The sequence below is a fragment of the Caenorhabditis briggsae genome, assembly GCF_000004555.2.
Source record: "Caenorhabditis briggsae complete genome, chrIV, whole genome shotgun sequence".
NCBI classification, from domain to species: Eukaryota; Metazoa; Nematoda; class Chromadorea; order Rhabditida; family Rhabditidae; genus Caenorhabditis; species Caenorhabditis briggsae.
This window is the reverse complement of record NC_013487.2, coordinates 11,400,144-11,418,811: the sequence shown is the minus strand read 5'-3', so window position 1 is coordinate 11,418,811 and position 18,668 is coordinate 11,400,144. Positions and strand designations below refer to the sequence as shown.

At 40.5% G+C, this 18,668-nt stretch overlaps 1 protein-coding gene across 1 annotated transcript in view; it reads left to right on the top strand.

The window, feature by feature from the left end:
- Cbr-sax-7 overlaps positions 1-17,740 on the top strand; it is a gene marked incomplete at both ends in the record, with an annotated part of 18,162 nt that extends 422 nt beyond the window's left edge. The window contains 17 exon segments of the mRNA XM_045235927.1: positions 477-594; positions 848-1,025; positions 1,814-1,890; positions 1,938-2,230; positions 4,610-4,754; positions 6,952-7,048; positions 8,950-9,190; positions 10,223-10,260; positions 11,059-11,060; positions 11,071-11,646; positions 12,163-12,767; positions 12,812-13,610; positions 14,133-14,465; positions 16,574-16,744; positions 17,080-17,401; positions 17,499-17,614; positions 17,667-17,740. Coding sequence (XP_045100836.1) covers positions 477-594; positions 848-1,025; positions 1,814-1,890; positions 1,938-2,230; positions 4,610-4,754; positions 6,952-7,048; positions 8,950-9,190; positions 10,223-10,260; positions 11,059-11,060; positions 11,071-11,646; positions 12,163-12,767; positions 12,812-13,610; positions 14,133-14,465; positions 16,574-16,744; positions 17,080-17,401; positions 17,499-17,614; positions 17,667-17,740 — 4,185 coding nt within the window.
- Positions 17,741-18,668: the final 928 nt, after the last annotated feature.

Sequence of the window (18,668 nt, the reverse complement as noted above, 5' to 3'; positions counted from 1 at the left end):
CGCTCTGTTGCAGGCAGCGTTCCAATTTGGGACAGTTCGACTCCTTACCAGTTCGAACTTGTAACAGTTCGATTCTGTCCGCGTTCTGTTCTGGTACGTGTGCGAAAAAAGGACTGTTCTGAATTGAATCAGTTCGATTTTAGGTCTGTTCGAATTTGAAAACGTTCGAATTCGTCGTACCCCCCGAAAATTTGGCGAAAAATTAACAAATAAATTTCAAAAACATAATTCCGCTCGATGCCCTCAAGAGCACTTTTGGTATGCGCCTTTAACATACTGTAGCTCTAATTCCGAAAGAATCATTGGAAATATTCCGAAAATTCCTGTGATACCATATTTTTCTTATACTGTTCCGTCTACTTCGATTTTTATTCCCCTTTTTTTTCGGTCGTTCACTCCGAACACCAACAATTTTTCTCATATTTCGCTGTATCTCTTTTTATGATTCTTCAAAAACCCCCTTTTTTGACTTTCAGCGCCTATCGAGAAGTCGAACGAAATTTCGACGCGATTCTAGATCACGTCGTCAGACACCAACGAGCGAGATGCGGAGCTTCGTGCTTCTGATTCTACTCACAAGCCATTTATCAGCAGGTAAACCATTCAAGTAATTTATATGGTAAACGATAATCTATCCGTCGCATTCTTTCTCCCGAAAGTACTTTTTGATTGACGATTCATTGACATTTTGACAGATGATGTTGCAACATCATTTTACGCCCTTATTTGTGTTACAAACAAGAGATAAACAAGAGAAAACGAGAAATAGCAGTGGTTTATTAGAAGTAAAAGAAATAAACTAAGCAGTTTCTGAGCTATAAAAAACAAAACAACCCATTTATTCCAGGCTCCATCGACTGGTCATCACTCGAGACACCGCCTCAATTTACTCATGGTAAAAATGCGGAAACAGTCTTTTTCAAGGTGGAAAAAAGCGGGATGAGTGATGAGTCGGCTAAAAACATACCCGGTAATCTTCTCGAGCAAACGATTCATTGCCAGGCAATTGGAAACCCTAGACCTACGTAAGTATTTTTTGAGATAAATGTATTGTGCTTTTACAAAAAATCGGAGCTGTGGACCGAAGGCCGACGGTTTCACAACGGCAAATACCATAACCTAAAATATGTTTAATCTCCGGATTTCCTCGATTTTCGAGAAAACTTCATAAAATGCTGTGAAAAACGACAAAATAAATCTTGAAAATTAAAGTATTTTTAGGTTACCGTAGTTGTCGTTGTGGGACCTTGGGGAAAAAAACACTTTGGTCACCAAATCAGTGAAACCAAGAGTAAAAAACCCGGAGATTTTTTAATACCAGTCGGTTAACGCCTCTTTCCGGGGACTCAACCTTCTGGCTTCCGCTTACTGTATCTTACAATTGAATTTCTAATTCCGGAATTCCCCACTTTCTGAGTCCCCAAAATTAATGAATATTTGAATCTCCAAATTTCTGAAATTTCCGGATTTCTGAAAAAAAATTTCTGAATTTCGAATTTTCAGAACTTCCGATTTTGTTTCAAAACTTCCGATTTTGCAATGTTTCTCAAAAATTTCTAAATTTCGGAGTTTCTTGATAATAGAATGCCTGAATTTGCAAATTTCTAAAATCTCGAATCTCCTAAATTTCTTGAATTTCGAGTTGTCGAATTGTCGAATTATCCGGAAGTTATTAAAACAAACAGTTATTACAACAAAAAACTTTTCTTCTAATTCTGAAACATGAACTGAATTCAATGTATTGTTGTTTTTGATATGTTACAAATTATGTGTATTTTGGTGTTGATAGAAATCTAAATTATTTGATTTTCAGATATCGATGGAAGAAAGATGGAAAGACGTTTCTCCCATCAATGTTTCCCGAGAAGGTTGTTCAGAAACCAGGAGAAGGTGAGCCTGTAAAACCATCATCTCTATTGTAACTTGAATTTGTTCAGGAAGTCTGGTCTTCTCTCGTCTCGACGAAACAGACGCCGGACTCTATCAGTGTGAAGCAGAGAATTCGAACGGAACGGCTGTTGATCGGCCAGTTCGTGTTCAGGAAACTTGGATTCGCCACTTCAAAGCAGCTGAACCAGAAGTCGTCGTTGTCGAAGTTGGAGATCCGTACCAGAGAAATTGCTCACCACCTGCAAGTAATCCGAATGCAAGAGTCTACTGGATTCTGATGGGAAAGGAACCGGGCCATTTTGAAACGATTAGTAGTAGTCACATTTCCAGTAATGAACAAGTGAGTGGGGAAGGGGGTTGGAATGACATGGAAGAGCTTTCAGATCATCTCTCGTAACCTCATGGAAAATCTGTAAATTATTGTGATTACTATGAGAAACATAGATTCTACCGTATCACATTTTTATTGATGTTTCATTTAGTATGTACTTACATGAAAGGGATTGTACTTACATGAAAGAATTCTGGAAATTTTAGCGTTTTTTTTTTTCGAATTCTGAGCTGTGGTTTTTCCAGCTCGCATTTTGATACCATTGTGTTTCCTAGAATTTTTTCACTCTAAAAAATCATTTCGCGAGCTAAATTGCAAAAAAAAACCAATTTTCGGGTCCTTTCATTTTCTCTTTCTTGAGATTTGAGTATTTAGCATCAACTTCTAGTTTAGAAACTACCGTAACCTAAAAACATTTTTTCCAGATTTTCAGTCATTTTTTCACTATCAAAACATTTCATTTTCTGAAATATAACCAGAAAAATCTGAAAACCGATGAAATAAATACGGAAAACAAACTTATTTTTAGGTTACTGTAGTTGTCGTTGTGGGAACCCAGGCCACGGCCACCAGCGTTTCTCTTCCACGGCTTCGATTTTTCGCACCAAAATGATAGCTTTTGAAACAAAAAAATCATGTGGGCGCAACGATTTTCCCAATCTTCATAGTTTTGATAGTGTTTTTAGCTTTTTCACAATACGTTTTTCTCTTCTCAAGATTTTCTCAGTTTCTCGCTATGATTTGTTGCCAGAATTTTTCCAAAACTTCATAGTGTGGATACTCCGTTTCCCCCAAATCGGTGTCGTCTTTTTTTCAAGTATCCTTCTAGGAGGTCCACCTATTCAAAGAACTACATAAAAACTCTTTTGTATTGTATACATACAACTTCTATTGTTAATATGAGACGGTCCAGTGTGTATTTCGTCTCTATTCTCGATGTTTTTTGACGACTTCTTCTCGTCGCGGTACACACCTATTTGTATCTTGCCGCCCCTCATTTTCCTAGTGACACCTGCCATCATGTCCGTTGCGCAATTCAGTAGTTCGCAACATCCTTCCGCCATTCTTTCTGCGCAATTAGTTCTGTACCCCCTCTCTCTGGATGGGATGATGACCTTCGAATCCGAAAGTTTTCAGTGAAAATAGAAGAGAAGAGCATTATTCTGAAGTGAGCATTATTCTGAACTCATTAGCTGCTGTTCCCAAGAAAATTGGTATAGCATTTTGAGAAGAAAGATTGATACTGGTGTGAACCCGTCGTTTAAAGGGGGTTGATGGAAGAAAAGAAAAAATAAAGGAAACAACAGATTAGCCGCTGTTAAGTGGTTTGTTTCTTTTCTTTTTAATTTGATTTAATTGAAATTTGACGACGAGAAATCTAACGTTTTGGCGGCGTTTTGTATTTCAGAAGGCGTGACGATGCTTTTTTTTGTAAAAAGCAATCATAAACACAGTACGTTTTATGAAATGAAGTAGATGAAGAAGTCAATCTTGTTTCCTAAAGCTTTTTGTACGATCCAGATTAGTGTGTTGGCGTCGTAATTGAAGCCCTTGGACGCCCCGGATGCTTTTCCATTTCGTAGTTTTCAACCACTTCCGTTTCTCTTCCTTTCATAACTTTTGTATACCGATTATAAATAATCTTGTGCTGCTCTTTTCCTTTTTGCTTCATTTCTTCTTCACTTCACCGCGTCGTCTTCTTCATCTCCTCTCCTGGGTTTTCCGTCTCTAGGTAATTCCCCATTGAGTTGACGACGAGAAGAAGAATCAGAAGAAGACGACTGGGACGACGGAAAAGAAGGATGAAAAAGAGCAAGCGGAAGAGGCGGCGGCTAGTAGAAAACGACGCGTCATTTTGGTCCGCCGCTTTTGGTGGTGGTAGGGAGATGGTGTAGATGATGGTGCCAGCGGTTGTGGGGTGAAGCAGGAGGCGTTACCCTGAAGACGGGTGGAGGTGGAGTCTGCAGAGAAAAAGAGCGTGAAATTCAGAGAAAGCAATAGAGAAGAGAGAGAGAGAGGGATCGCGCGCGGAGGGTCTAGAGAGAAGGCGCACAAGAGTGTTTGGGGCGAGAGACCTTCTTCTGGTTGCTGCTACTGCTGCTGTGCCTCTCTTTCCTCGTTTCCACTATTGCCAGAGAGCCTTCTCAGTGGACCCGCCCCTCCTTACTTGTCCCATCACCCCTTTTTCGGCTCGGCTCGATTTCGGGTATCAATATCCCTTATCTCATTACTGCCAGCTCTCTTTTCTAGGGGCCAATTCTATGATATTCAGCTGATCCATGAGGTTACGAGAGACGATGGGCTTGGGAGGCCCACCTACCATCTTCCTCTTGCTAGGATGTCTACTGTTTCTTGTGGTACGTTTTTTGAATTTTTTCACTTTTTCAGGGAACTTTGTTCTTTCACTATGTAAATGAAACTGATTTGAAGTCTGATCGCTACTACACATGCACTGCCGAGAACATCGAGTTGAAGGATTACAAGTTCGGAAATCAGTTCAGCCTGCAGATCACCAACTATAAACGGAGAAGTTGTGAGTTTTTTATCCTTCAAATAATCCCCAAAAAGTTATAAAAACTACTCAAAATTTCCCGATGGAATTTCGGCAAATTATAAATTTTCTTTCGTTGCAAAAATTGAATCAGATCAATCAAAAAAAAATTGCTTGGGCGCCATTGTGTTGTATGTTTGCCAACAAAAAGTACACATACAAATCCCGTGTGTACTTTCACTTTTTCCACTTCCAAATGACTCAAAAATTCTGGAAAAATATTTGAAAAATCCTGAAAAAGGGAACGCCTTGTTTTCTCTTCTTCTTCTTCTCCTTTTTTGGGTTTCTTTGACTAGTATTCGCCAGATAGTGTTGCAATTGAAGAGTAGTTAATGTTGTCTCCATCCGATACTATTTTTTCCCGCGGCGGCGTCCCCGCCCATATAATCGCCGCCCGGGCGCGATGTTTACCCGTCTGCATCTCTGTTGATCCAACAATGTTGCATTTGATAGAGAGAGAGAAAGAGAATGAGGCTGGTAGAGAGGAACTAAATTGGAGAAATAACCTCCGAATTTCTACTACTCAATCACAGAAAACAGATAGGAACGGTAGCAGAGAGAATGAGACAACAACCCCGGGGTGGAAATAGGAATATAAGGTCGCGAACTTGATCACATACGGACAGGGGCTTGTTGCTACCATAACGTTGAAGTGATAGGCCCTATCAGATAGGGGGCTAGGCAAATAGAAATGATAATAATGAATGGTGATGGAACACAGTTTCTCCTTTTGTAAAGTGTGTTCTTCACAGTGTATTGCGTCTCTGTCTCTCGCAGATTACTTCGAGTAATGTTGTTAGATAAACACAAAACAAATCGGTGATGGACCCGCATAGAGAAAAGATTTCTTCACTCTCCGAAGAAACAGCTGTTGCATTCTGTGGGGTTTGCTCGGTTTTTGCCTCCTCCTTCACAAATCGACGCAACAGATTTGCCACCCGACACGGTGGGATGGATGAGAGGGCATCCATGGATTTTTTGAAAATTGGCAGATGGCTTGAGCTCAACGGTCCGTTAAATCTGGTCGACCGGAAATCGAAAAGGGCATACTGTATATAGGAACAACAATACGGTAAGGGATGAAATGTGTCAAACACCGAATTAGCAGTAGCTTAGGTTTATTCTCATCAAACATAACGGGGCTCATATTTCTTCTGGGTGCATCATCCCGGCCGCCGGAGTTGTCTCTTCTCTTCTTCTCATCACCAATCACAATTTTATTGAATTCTATTCTTCTTCTTTTTTGCGGTCATCACTCCTCTACCGCATCGTCTTCGCCCTAGTTTTTCTTCTCCATTGACGATGCTTCTTCTTCTTCTTTTTCTCAAACCCGCCTCTTCTTTTTGTGTTGGTGGTGGTGTAATGACTAACCAGTCAGTAACATATGTGAGAATGAGCCCCCTCGGGCGCTGCCAAAACTTGGCCAAAAGAAGTCGTTGCGTTCGGGGTCTTGTCGCCAATAGAAGATGGATCTTCAACTACTAAAAATGGCGGAAAGATGGCGTCGCGTCGCCCCATCTCTACGCTGATTGATCGCACTTTTGACAAGGAGGATCCCTGCGTCTTTTCAACCCAAGTGGTCTTTTTTGAGTGAGCATCTCTGGCGCGACACGAGAACAGACATCCGATACTTTTGGAAGATGGCCGGAAGCTTTGCAGGGATAAAAAAAACATTTCGAAACAGGGATTATCTGTTTGTTGCGGAACAGGAAAAGTCTCAAACGACACGAATCAGATCGTTTCCGGATGATCTCAAAAGTGAGCCAAAAAATAACTGCGACTGCTTCGCAGCCGTAACGCATCTGGAAGAGGCAGGAATTTAAAATTTTGATCAGAAGGCCAGGAATTGAAAATGTTTATATAATATAAATCTAAATTAGAGAGAAGGGCAGATGATGAAATAATCGAATTTCACTGTTTTCTTCCCCATCGATCACGAAACCACCTGCACATTTCAAAAACGAAGAAACCCATGACTGACAGAAAAATGTGTGGAACGGAATTGGGATGGGAAATGGGTTTTTAGGGTTTTGTGGAGCTTGGTATTTCAAAGGAAATGAAAGCTTGTAGGGATTTGATCTGATTCAATTTTTTTCCAAAAAAAATATTTTTGCAAAAAAAAACAGAATTCACTCACACTGACACAACGACTTCAAATCAAATTTCCCTCTATTTTCAGTGCAACAGATGCCTCCAACTGAGCAATATGTCAATCAGAGTTCTCCGATCGCACTTCAAGGAAATCAACACAAACTTCATTGCTTCTTCTCTGGATAGTAAGCGTTTTCAATTTTCTTAAACTTGCCGTAAAACCTGTATTAGAAAAGCCCTACTAATTTAAGTTCCCCCTAGAGACAGTACATGTTCTTCAATTCGATTCTCATCCCATTGACTCCCGTTAAACCGGGGATCATCATCCTTCTTGGTTGCCCGTCGCGCACGAACAAAACCAATTTTTCTGTTTCGAGCCTCCTATTGCTCGTCATCGTCTCCACTTATTTTGTCCGTTTGCTCCCGCTCAAAAACGCGCGATGGACGGCTTCTCTCTGCTCTGTCCACTTTTGGCGATTTGACGGCGCCGCCGGACGTTGCTCCAACATTGAGGCTTATTGCAGGGCCAGAGAGCAGGAGCCCTGTAGCTGTTGTTCTTTTCTCTGGGTCTCGTCTGCTCTTCTGAAACGGCGCCGTTCGGGTGGTGCCAGGTTCGGAAGAGGGTGCGTGTGTTGTCGACACAACCAATCTTTCCGGAGAGAGAAAAAGAGAGCTTAGAAGATGTTAAGATGTTTTTGATACACACGCAAACACCCGGATGTGGGCGATGACAAGGGAGCAATTGATAAGAACAGCATTGAGAGGGTTCTACTTTTTGAAATCCTGGCGTTCGCAAAGGTCGTTTGTGTTCTCGAACCACTTCCGCTAACACCGCATTTCCGCCCGCCATTGACTCTAATGAAGCGTACCTTCTTTTGGGTACCTTTTGAATGTTTCCACCTATTATTAGGTAGTCGGTAGTCCTTTCTCTCTCATTCCAATTCAGCATTGGTGCCCTCCAATTTTCACAAAGTTTTTGTTGAAGGACCGCCAGTAGTAACAAAACAACAACAAAGAAGGAGAAGAAACACAACACTCTCTCCCTCCACTCGTATACCCTTTTTTAGACTTGAGAAAGAAAGAGTGCAATTGAAATTGAAGTGTAGTAGGCTGGTCACAAAATTTATTAGTAACGGGGAGTGAGATGTCTCTCTGTTATTCCTTCTTGTTCAATTCGGTGGACCCGATAGCGATCTTGTTTTTGCTGCAATAAGACTTTGTTTCTTCTCTGGGGACACCACCAAAAGATTGTCGCGCGCTTCGAGCGTTTGCTTTTTGAAGACATGACACAGTTGAGATTTCGGTTAAACGACACTATGGAAGTCTTGGAAAAAAGAAGGAGAGAAGTGCTTGAATATTCAACCTCTTCAGCTGGAGTGAAACGTCCAGTTAATAAGTCATAGGAGATTCGTTGGCTATTCATGAGCACAACACCTGCGATTTCGGATATTGTTGCCGGAAATTGGAGAAGGAATGGGTTGAGAAGGGGAAGGTGAAGGGACATGCGTAAACAGTATCATCACAACAGTAGCAATTAAATGGGTCACTACTCAAAACGGTGCACCATTTTTCTTAACACTCTAATTAACCTATTAGTTCCGGTGAGAGAGATGCGGTCAGAAAAGGCCCTCTAATGGATTCAAATAAATGCATAAAAATTATGGGATGTCTATGTGAGAATAACAGGGAGATCGAATGTTCAATTCACAATAATGATGAAAAAAATAACAGGTTATCATTCAAAATGGGGATACCGTAATACCTGTAGTAGAAGGGTCACACTGTCAAATTTGACCTCCTATGCAAGATATCAAAAATGTGTCAACTGGTAACATTTTTTGATATTATGATAAACAATTTGTCAGTTGACATCGTTTTCAAATTTTCAACAGAAACCGAGATAAATTGGCTCAAAGTTAAAAGATACTATTTCCCTTCAGGTTTTACAGTACAACGGGATAGTTAGTGAAGCCGTCTACTACTAATCAGCACATAAAAAATAGCGAAACTTTGGAACATAATAGTAATATTCTTTTCGAGCTCATCTCGCCATCCCTGGCCCGTTTTCATATCATAATATTTTCAGCCCAGCACCAAAACCTCGATGGTACCACAATGGAAAACAAATCAACGAGGATGGCGATTCTGATGGATTCCGATTCGAATCCTATGGAAAGACACTCGTATTCAATGTGACCCAAGACAAGGCTGGAAAGTACGATTGTCGATTTGCCATGCAAAATGACATTGATCGAACTTTCAATGTTGTTGTGGAGGGTGAGTCTTTTTTTCCTGTTTCAAATAATTCGAATGACTGGGAAGATGATGTTTCCCGGAATAAAAAAAGTACTCGGACACTACCCGAATAAGGGTCGTTGCGTGGAAATTTAGATGAGGGAGTAGTGAGTTAGACTGGTTTTATTGGACAACATTCAAAGTTTCGGAATGGAATTGAGTTTTTGAGGTCAACAATAATAAATTGTAACAGAGACGAGTACAGGGACTAGTATTATATTTTTGAAAACATACTCTTCATATTAAATTTATCAATTTCATTATACTCAAAAAAAGCAAAGAAGGATTCCGAAATGTACCGTAAACCTGTAATAGAAGAGCCCCATAATGTCATGATTTGGCTGATTTTGGTTGGTTCCTGTACTATATATAAAAAATGTGTCAACTGATAAAATTTCGGTTATATTTGGATAAACAATGTATCAGTTGACAACATTCTCATCTTACTAGGGAAGGTTGTAACTGGGGTATGGGACTTTGATATGAGGCCTATATCATTCGAAAGCTGAGAATGAGACATTTTCAAATATATATTCAGATTTTGCTGCGGACATTCCAGATCCGAGAAAATCGAATTTGAAATTTTGCTGAAATTCGAATATTTTGAGGGCCAGATCTCCCCCCTTTCTTATATGCATTGTGGAACTAGTTGAAAGCAGCGACTGGTGGTGTAGCGGTGAAGAGGGAGGACGGTAACTGACTAGGGTTGGGTTCGATTCCTCTCTCCTTTGTTTGTTTTTCTTTTTGTTTTCGGTCTTTGTGGAAATCTTCAAAATGTTCCGAACACATTTTTCAAAAAAAATTTCATTTTGATACTGAAAAATTGTACTTTCTTAAATGTTTTAAGTAATATCAATTTTTTGACTATTTCGTTAATCAACACTAAACATTTTCACACAGCTTTTGTTTGTCAAAGTTCAAGGATGGTTCGTTTTAAGAGCCACACATCAATCAGACATGATTTGTGTCTATGATTTCTCAAATTTTGAGTGTTACTGGGCGATCATCGTAGTACTACGGTTTGTTGAAAATCAGAAAAATAATCAAAATGTCTTGATCCCGAGAAGAAAATAGTTATCAAATTTTGTAAAAAACCTAATTTGCTTGTTCTTTTTCGTTTAATACCTTTTCAGCCGAAAAAAAAACTTTCAAAATTTTTCAAAAAAAAAAGTCAAGGGGGTGCCCCATGGAACTTTTTTTCAAAATCTTTTCTGAAAAAAAAACGCTTAAACTTGGTCACATTGTACGGAAACTTCTAAATTTGCGATCACAATAAAAAAAAACATCCAAAATCTTTTGTAAACCATTAACTTTCTATTCTCAAAAGTCAAAAAGTGGTTTGAAAAAATGACTCAAAAATAGTTTTCAAAAGCATGTAACCACAATTTCAAACAGTTTCAGAGAACACAGTATGATCCTGTAAGTTTTTCATGTTTTTTCAAAAAAAATTTTTTTTTGGAAAAAAGTCACCATGGGGTCCCCCCTTTGCTTTTTCAAAAATGAGATTTCAAACTCGATTTTCTCGAATATGGTAAGTCCGCAGCAAAATCGAAATACATTTTTGAAAATGTCTCATTTTCAGCTTTCGAATGATATAGGTCTCATAACGAAGTCCCATACCCCACAAACAACCTTCCCTAGTTAGACAGGAACTGAGATAATTTAGCTCAAAGTTAAAAGATAGGGGCCCTTCTATCACAGGTTTTACGATAGCTTTGGTATTTAGAAGGTGGCACGAAATGGAATTTAGGAGCTACAAAATATTGAATGCAACTGAATTCAGACTTATTCAGAATTGCATTAACTCGAAAAATTATTGTGATTGAGAACGCATATTGAGTTGAAGAATAAACATCAGAAGCCCAAAAGCAATGTTGCCCATATCAGAGAAAATAAAGAGCCGTTTTTTCAGCTGCTCCTTACTGGCCAAACGGACCACCACCAAACACGAACACAAGTGAAGGAGAAAATGTCTCGTTTGACTGTACCACCTATGGAAAACCAACTCCGAAAGTGACATTCTACAAGAACGGAGTGGAACTAGGATCACAAAAAGACGATAGATACATGATTGAAGGAACCAGACTTACCATCTATGACGTCAAAAAAGGGACCTACGGAAAAGGAGACAATGCAGTTTATCAGTGTAAATCTGAAAATAAACATGGATGGCTGTGGACCAACTTCTATCTCAATCTTCTCGCATTCAAACCACAATTGCTCATTGATCCAGGAAAGGAAGAAGTTGAAGCGGTTATTGGAAAGAAGGTGACCCTGGAGTGCAAATTCTTTGCCAGTCCAAATGCAGCTGTGAAATGGGAGGCACCAATGATTTCTGGATCAAAAGGAAACCAGATCCCAGCTGATCCGCATGGAGTTGGAAGGCTCGTGTTCAGTGAGGTTTCTGCATCAGAGGAGGGAGAATATGAATGCATTGGTACCAACAAGTACGGTCAGGCCAGTGGAGTCATCACTCTGAAAGTTAGAAGTGAGTTTCTTTAAAAACCACTTAGGCCCAAAAAATTTTTGCCGAAAAATCAGGGGGTGTCAAGCCAAAAAATCAGTAAGCGTCAAACACATAAGGGTCCCCCCTTATCAAAAAGTTTTGCTCGATCCGCTCGCAATGAAAATTTCCCCCGAATCAATAAGTGCTACAGCCAAAATCACGGGGTGCTTACCCTACATCTCATGGCCTGCAAACCACTATTATTATTATCAACATTTAAGAATTTTCGGTGGTTAAGAATACCGTAAAACCTGTAATTGAAGGGCAACCACACCGTCAAGTCTGAACTCAATTATCTCAATTCCTGTGAACGATATCAAAAATATTCCAACTGAAAAAAACACTGCTGATATTATGGTTAACAATTTATCAATGAATTTGATATCTTTGACAGGAACCGAGAATAATTTTCCTCAAATGTAAACGTTAAGGGACTTTTCTATTATTGGACAACTCAGTATAGAGTTCTGTTGGCGTTTTTCAAACTTGTTTTTCCAGAACCTACGACTGTCAAACCATTTGATCGTGCGGAAGACGTCAGAATGGCTGGTGAAGAGATGCGTCTTCCATGTGACGCCACTTCTGATAGTCAGCTGGAAGTGAAACACGAGTGGCTCGTCGATGGAATCCCACTGCCAGAGGAACGTGTGAATTCTGGACACTACAGAATTGCCGATGATCACTCTCTAATCGTTGCCAACCCAACACAAGATGACAGTGCAAAATACAAATGTGTTGTTAGCACCAAGTTGGATAAGGTTGAAAAGGAAATCAAAATTCAATTCAAAGGTAACCCAAACATTCCATTCTCTCATATATTCTTTACGCTTTCAGATGTTCCTGTCGCCGTTCACTCCGCCTACGTGAGCAATTGTGATAAGAATTCCCTCACCGCGTTCATCAAATTCGATCATATTGAATCAATTCATACGATTGCTCCAGTCAAAGAGTTTTGGGTTCAATATCAAATGGATTCAGAAACCGAAGGATCACAATGGAGAACTCATCCAAGTCCATCGGCTGCCCATCCGAACGATCAGGTCACTGATCAACTCAGAACAACTTCAGGATCTGCCACTGTTTCTCTTCAACCATTCGGAAAGGTGAATCTCATTTTCATTATATCTTTTAAACATAATTTTTCCAGTATGTCTTCCGTGTCTTGGCTCGTAATTCCGTCGGCGACAGTGCCACAACGACCGTCAAAGGAATTTGTGAGACACCTGCCAAACAACCAGACAAGAATCCAGGAGAAGTTGCGGCCAAGGGAACGAGCCCTGAAAACTTGATCGTTCAATGGAAGCCAATGGCAAGAGAAGAATGGAATGGCGCGAAATTCCACTATGTCGTGAAGTACAGACCAGTTGATGAGGATCAACGAGATGGTGACTGGAAAGAGGTAGCTGTTGAGGATCCGTTCGCCGATCGTGTTACCATCAATCTAGATGATGATAAGGATGTGAAGCCATTCCAGCCTTATGAAGTTCAAGTTCAAGCTGTGAACAGCGAAGGAAGAACAAATGTTGTACCGGAAACAGTGGAAGGACGGACTGGTGAAGGAGTGCCCAGCAGTATTCCAAGCGGTCTCCGTGTTCTTGAGAAGAGTGGTACGACAGTGACACTCGCATGGAATGGAGTTGATCCAGCAACTGCTAACGGAAACTTCACAGGATACAAGATCACTTACTGGGTTGATGAAGCTGATCAAGATGTGGAAGAACCAGAAGATGATGAGGAGGAGAAGAGAAAATTCAGATGGAAGAGATCGATTCGTGCTAAGAGACAATCTGGAGTTCGGAAGACGATAGTTTTCGGACCTAGTGCAACTCAAGGAACAATCACGGATTTGAAACCGGCCACCTTGAACCATGCTTACATTCAAGTCACCAATGGAGCTCACGAAGGACCATCAAGTGATACGATTGACTTCCAGACTGATGAAGGAGGTGAGCAATTTGAAAACGAAAACTTTTAAATGACTAGAGTAGGTCACAAAATTTGGATGGCGACTGCGAAATTGTTGTGAAAACTAGAAATACCTTAAACCTGTAATCAAAGGGGCCCCATACTGTTAAGTTTCCCCTTTTTGATATCTCGGTTCCTATAAGAGATATCAAAAAGGTGTCGACTGACAAAAATTTAGTGATGTTATGAAAGACATTTTATCAGTTGACAACTTTTTGATATATTCTACAGGAAACGAGACAAATTGGCTCAAAGTTAAAAGTTAGGGGGCTCTTTTATTATAGGTTTTCCGGTATATGAGATTTCCTTATGAGAAGGTTCGATCTGAGAGGGGAAGCCCTTGAAGTTTAAAATAATGCAAACGTTTTTTTCGCATCAAGAAATGAAGAAACACTTGCATCTATTTGAATTCGTGATGAGCTTCTGTCGCTTTCCCTCAATTGCTCCTCCTTTTAACATTTTTCCACCCAACGACGACAAAAAAATAAAACAAAAATTTGCAGTTCCCTCGCCTGTCCGATCTCTTCGCGCATATCCGATGAACTCAAAAGAGTCCGACGAGAAAGGAGTCGTTGTTCTCGTTTGGAAGAAACCAAGACAGACAAACGGAAAATTAGCTCGTTACGAAGTGGAATACTGTAAGACACAAAATGGAAAGCAAGTCGAGAAGACGTGCCCACGGCAACAAATCGACGCCGATGCCAAAGAAATCAGAATCACTGGATTGGAAAATGAGACGCCGTACAGATTCATTCTGAGAGCTCACACTTCTGCGGGAGAGGGAGATCCAAACTCATCGGATGCTACTACTCTTCCAGAGACAACTGCTGCTGGAGGTATGTTCATAGGTTTACTGTACTTCTTTCCTTCTCATAATAATCAAAGAAAGATGATCATAGCAAAATGGGGGAATATATTCAAGCTTAGCTTATTTTCCACCTAGTTTCCAAAGTAGATCCATAGATATCGGCTCAGCTTACCGTAAAATCTGACTCAGAAAGGTCGGTCTTTCTATTGTTCCGAGTTACCTCCGGAGGGCCCTTCAATTAGAGGAGGTCCTTCTATATTCCTTCTAATACAAATTTTACGGTATTTTTCTCAATTTTTTTCGAATCTCCAATTTCTACCAAAACCTGTTAGGAGTTGTGAAAATGTCTACACACTACCGAAAATAGTGAAATTATCTCTAAAATAGGTTTTTGCTCAAATTCAAGTTTCTCAAAAGTCTGCTCCAAGAAAGCGGATCAAGCGGGCCGGACTGAAAGTTTCTAAAACAGCTCCGCCCTCGACATTCATACTAGGTTTCTAACCTTTTATAAAGCCAATTTGCAATCCTATAACCAAATAGACTGTCTCCTAGGAACCGAATTTCCCTAACAAAGAGTCTTCCCCCTAATTCACCAACCTTTTTGTTGTTCGCCCATGCTTCATTAGCCAGCGCGCGGCAATTCCTCTTCTTCTTCCACCTGCACACAGCATCTCTCCTCATCCTGTTCGTTTCTCGACACAAATCCTTGTTTCACTTCTGGCTCATTAGTTGAAGAAGCACACAGGAAATAGCTGGACATTGGGGTGGACATGAAAAGACAGTGAAGACGTGTGGTTCCTTCTTTTTCCTATCCATCGTCTTCTTCTTCTTCGGGTGCACTCGCAATTAGGGGGCGGAGTCAGAAGCGCCAAGGCTTGTGAGCCCAGGGGTCGGTTCTCGTCTCGTTGCATAGCCCCTCCCTCATCGCTTCGTCTATTGCACACCTATAGAGAAAGCCTCTGGCCATTCAACTGGGGGCTCAGCTGGCTGTTGCAGACGAAAAAGAGAAGTCCAATTTTGTAGTTGTTGGGCAGCATCGCCTCGTCTCTCTTTTTTTGGTCAATTCTCTTTTTTTTGGTGTGTGTGCTTCTTCTGGTACTAGATCGGCGTACTAGATATCAGAGTTTTGTTGCCGTACATCATATTCTCTTCATCGTCAACATATTGTTACTACTATTGTCCATTCCACACCGGAGACCTCCTCTTCTCCTCGATAAACCGTCACTTTCGATTCTCGCGCATTCTTTTCATAAGTGAAGAACAACAACATTGAAATTACTATACGAGAAGAACAAGAAGAACAAATGTTGCATATTCTCCCTTTTCTACTTTTTACCCATCTCCAACTGCTTTCTGCTGCCAATCCGTGTAAGTTTTTAAAAACAAATTCTTCTGTTCCTGAATCTTTCTTTCCGTTGACGACGTTCTAAACAAATAAGTATTCTCTGTGCACTGACACTTAATCCCAGTCTCTTTTCGTTTGCTATTTTGTCCTATTCTCTCATCTCAGTTTATTTCGCCTTCTTCGTCTTCCACCGTAGGACGACGACTTGAATCGATTCGAGCAAAAACGAGCACCACAAAAAAAGATGGGGGCTCACGACGAAGACCCAAGGAAGACTTAACCCATTTTGTGCAAAGAAATGAGAGCACCAGGCGCGCCGCCCGCGCTCTCAGAAAACGAGCCATGTTTTGTTTCGATGGATGGCTCCTTTCGTCTCCAGAAGAGTGTCCCCTTCTGGATGTAGACAAAGACATTTTGGGGAGCCGATTAATTAAGTTAAGAGGACTACTGTACGAGTACGAAAGACGTCGTGGGAGCAGCTCTCAGATCGGAAACCGGAGCAATGGATAGCCGGGGCTAATTGAAATTGAAGTTTTAGCTGGGGGATAAAGGCTGTCATCAGGTTTGACGACTCGAGTGTTGAATTACATCACTTCTGTCCGTCTTTTTCTTCATTCCCTTCTTTTTCGCCTGGTCATCTGCTCCCTCTCACTGACTATGAGAATATTTAACATAATGAAAAATAGACACAGGTGTAGGTTAGAGAAAACGTATCGAGAAAAGATGGAATAGTCTGAGAATAAACATCTGGATAGTAACATTATTATAAATTACAATATGTATTATTACAGTGGATCCTGGAGTGCCGAGCCTCGTTGAGAATGCTATTGGAGACAAGTATTTCAATGTTTCATTCCGCCCGGCGAAATATGACGACGAAACCCGTGCACCGGTTGGTAACACCTATGAAGTTCAATACAAACCACAGAATGGTGACGAGTGGGAGACTGTGAAGCCATCTGGTGAGTTACAGTAATCTTGAAATATATAATGTCGCATGCAAAGTAATTTTTTTTTCTGTCCAAAGCTTTTTCCAGCTTTCCAAACATTAAATTACGGTATCACTTCTTGTCTGTGTTTTTCTTCGATATCTCTCCGAGTCGATTTACCGCGAGTCTCCAAAAAAAAACTACAGCCAGAACGAGTGATACCGTAGTTTAGCGTCTGGAAATCTTGAAAAAATAACAGCTTTGGACAGCGTTTTCAAGGAGATATCTGTAGGCGGCATGACAATAAAAACTTTATTTCATTCATATAAAATTAACTTTCGAATCTAAATCATAATTTTCGCTTTCAGACGATGGGCTGACGGTTCACGTTGATGGTCTCAGCCCAGGAACCAAGTACGATGTCCGTGTCGCCGCTCTTCAAGTCGATTCAGACGGCGGAGAAACGACAAAAACGTTCTCTGGAATCTCGAAAATCACGACAACCGGAACGAGTCCAGGAGAGAGGAATCTGTACTTTATCATTCTTATCTTGCTCATCCTTCTTCTTCTGCTCATCATCATCTGCATCTGTTGCGTCGTCTGCCGTCATCGTGGACAGAACTATCCAGTGTCGCAGCGTGAACGAGAGCAAGGAAGAGAGCCGATCCTTGGAAAACCTGACTATAAGACGTAGGTTTTTTTTCAATGTGCTGAAAGATGTTGGATTTGAAAAATTCAAAAAGAAGTTCTTGATACAATTCTTGGATGAAAAACTAAATTCTTTCAGAGATGACGATGAAAAGCGATCATTGACTGGATCCAAGGCTGAATCCGAGACTGACAGTATGGCTCAGTATGGGGATACGGATCCTGGAGTTTTCACGGAAGACGGAAGTTTCATTGGTAAGTTCCAAAACATCAATGTACCATGATACGAACCTCTAAAGCTCTTCAGGTCAGTACGTCCCACAGAAAAGCCTGATGCCGGCAGAACGGCCGGAGAAAGGATCCACAAGCACATTTGTGTAATTCCACCACCTCTTCTCTTTATTTTTTAAACTCGCTTACGCTTATTTATTTGCAAGTACTCTCTAACACCCATCTTCCCCCCACATGGAACGTTTCTTGTTCATTTTATATCTTGTAGTATTTCAACCCCTGTCAGATGTTGAATTTCAATTTCCTGTCACAATTCTCCCCCCCAAATCGTCCCAATTTCTCTCTCCTGTTTCATCATTCTTCCCCGGTTTCGTGGTTATTTGTAACCGCCGTGCTGCAAAACACCATTCGTCACTAAGCGGGTAATTCCAACACAACAAACCCCATCTCCCTTCAGTTTATAATAAGCAACTCGTTGTCTCGAAAATAAGGTTTTTTCTCATAATTTTTATTCATTTTCTATGATATGTTCATCCCAAGCTCTCTTTCGTCTCTCCACAACTCAGATTCCAAATCTCGAGAACTTATCAAAAAAATGTAATACCCCTTCCTCGTTTTCTATTTTTCAATTTGTCCCCTTCTTCTTCTTATCGTCTCCTTCACTGTTTTAATTTGTTCTTGTTTCATCCCGAGTTCGAATCTTAATGATCTACCCAATCAGCTTAGATTTCAGTTGTGATTCATTTCTTCTCCTTTTTTAAACCCCTCCCCGTAATTGTGAATAGCTTTGGGTCTTTTTTCATGTCCGAACAAAAACTTGAGTTGTTTGCAAAACACAAAAAACACTATCGCTTTAAAATTTCTTCTCGTTTTTCCATTTTTCTTTCTTTCATCCCCCATCCCCCCATCATTGCCCCAATCAATCGCCTTGGTTTTTATAGAAGAGCGCAGCTTTTCCGTCTTTCTTGGCTATTAAAGAAATCAATTTTCGAAACAAAATAACGTTTTGTTTAATATGCAAAGGCATTATGCAGTAAGGTTTCACAATAAAGAATCAAAATCAAAGGAAAAGGATAAG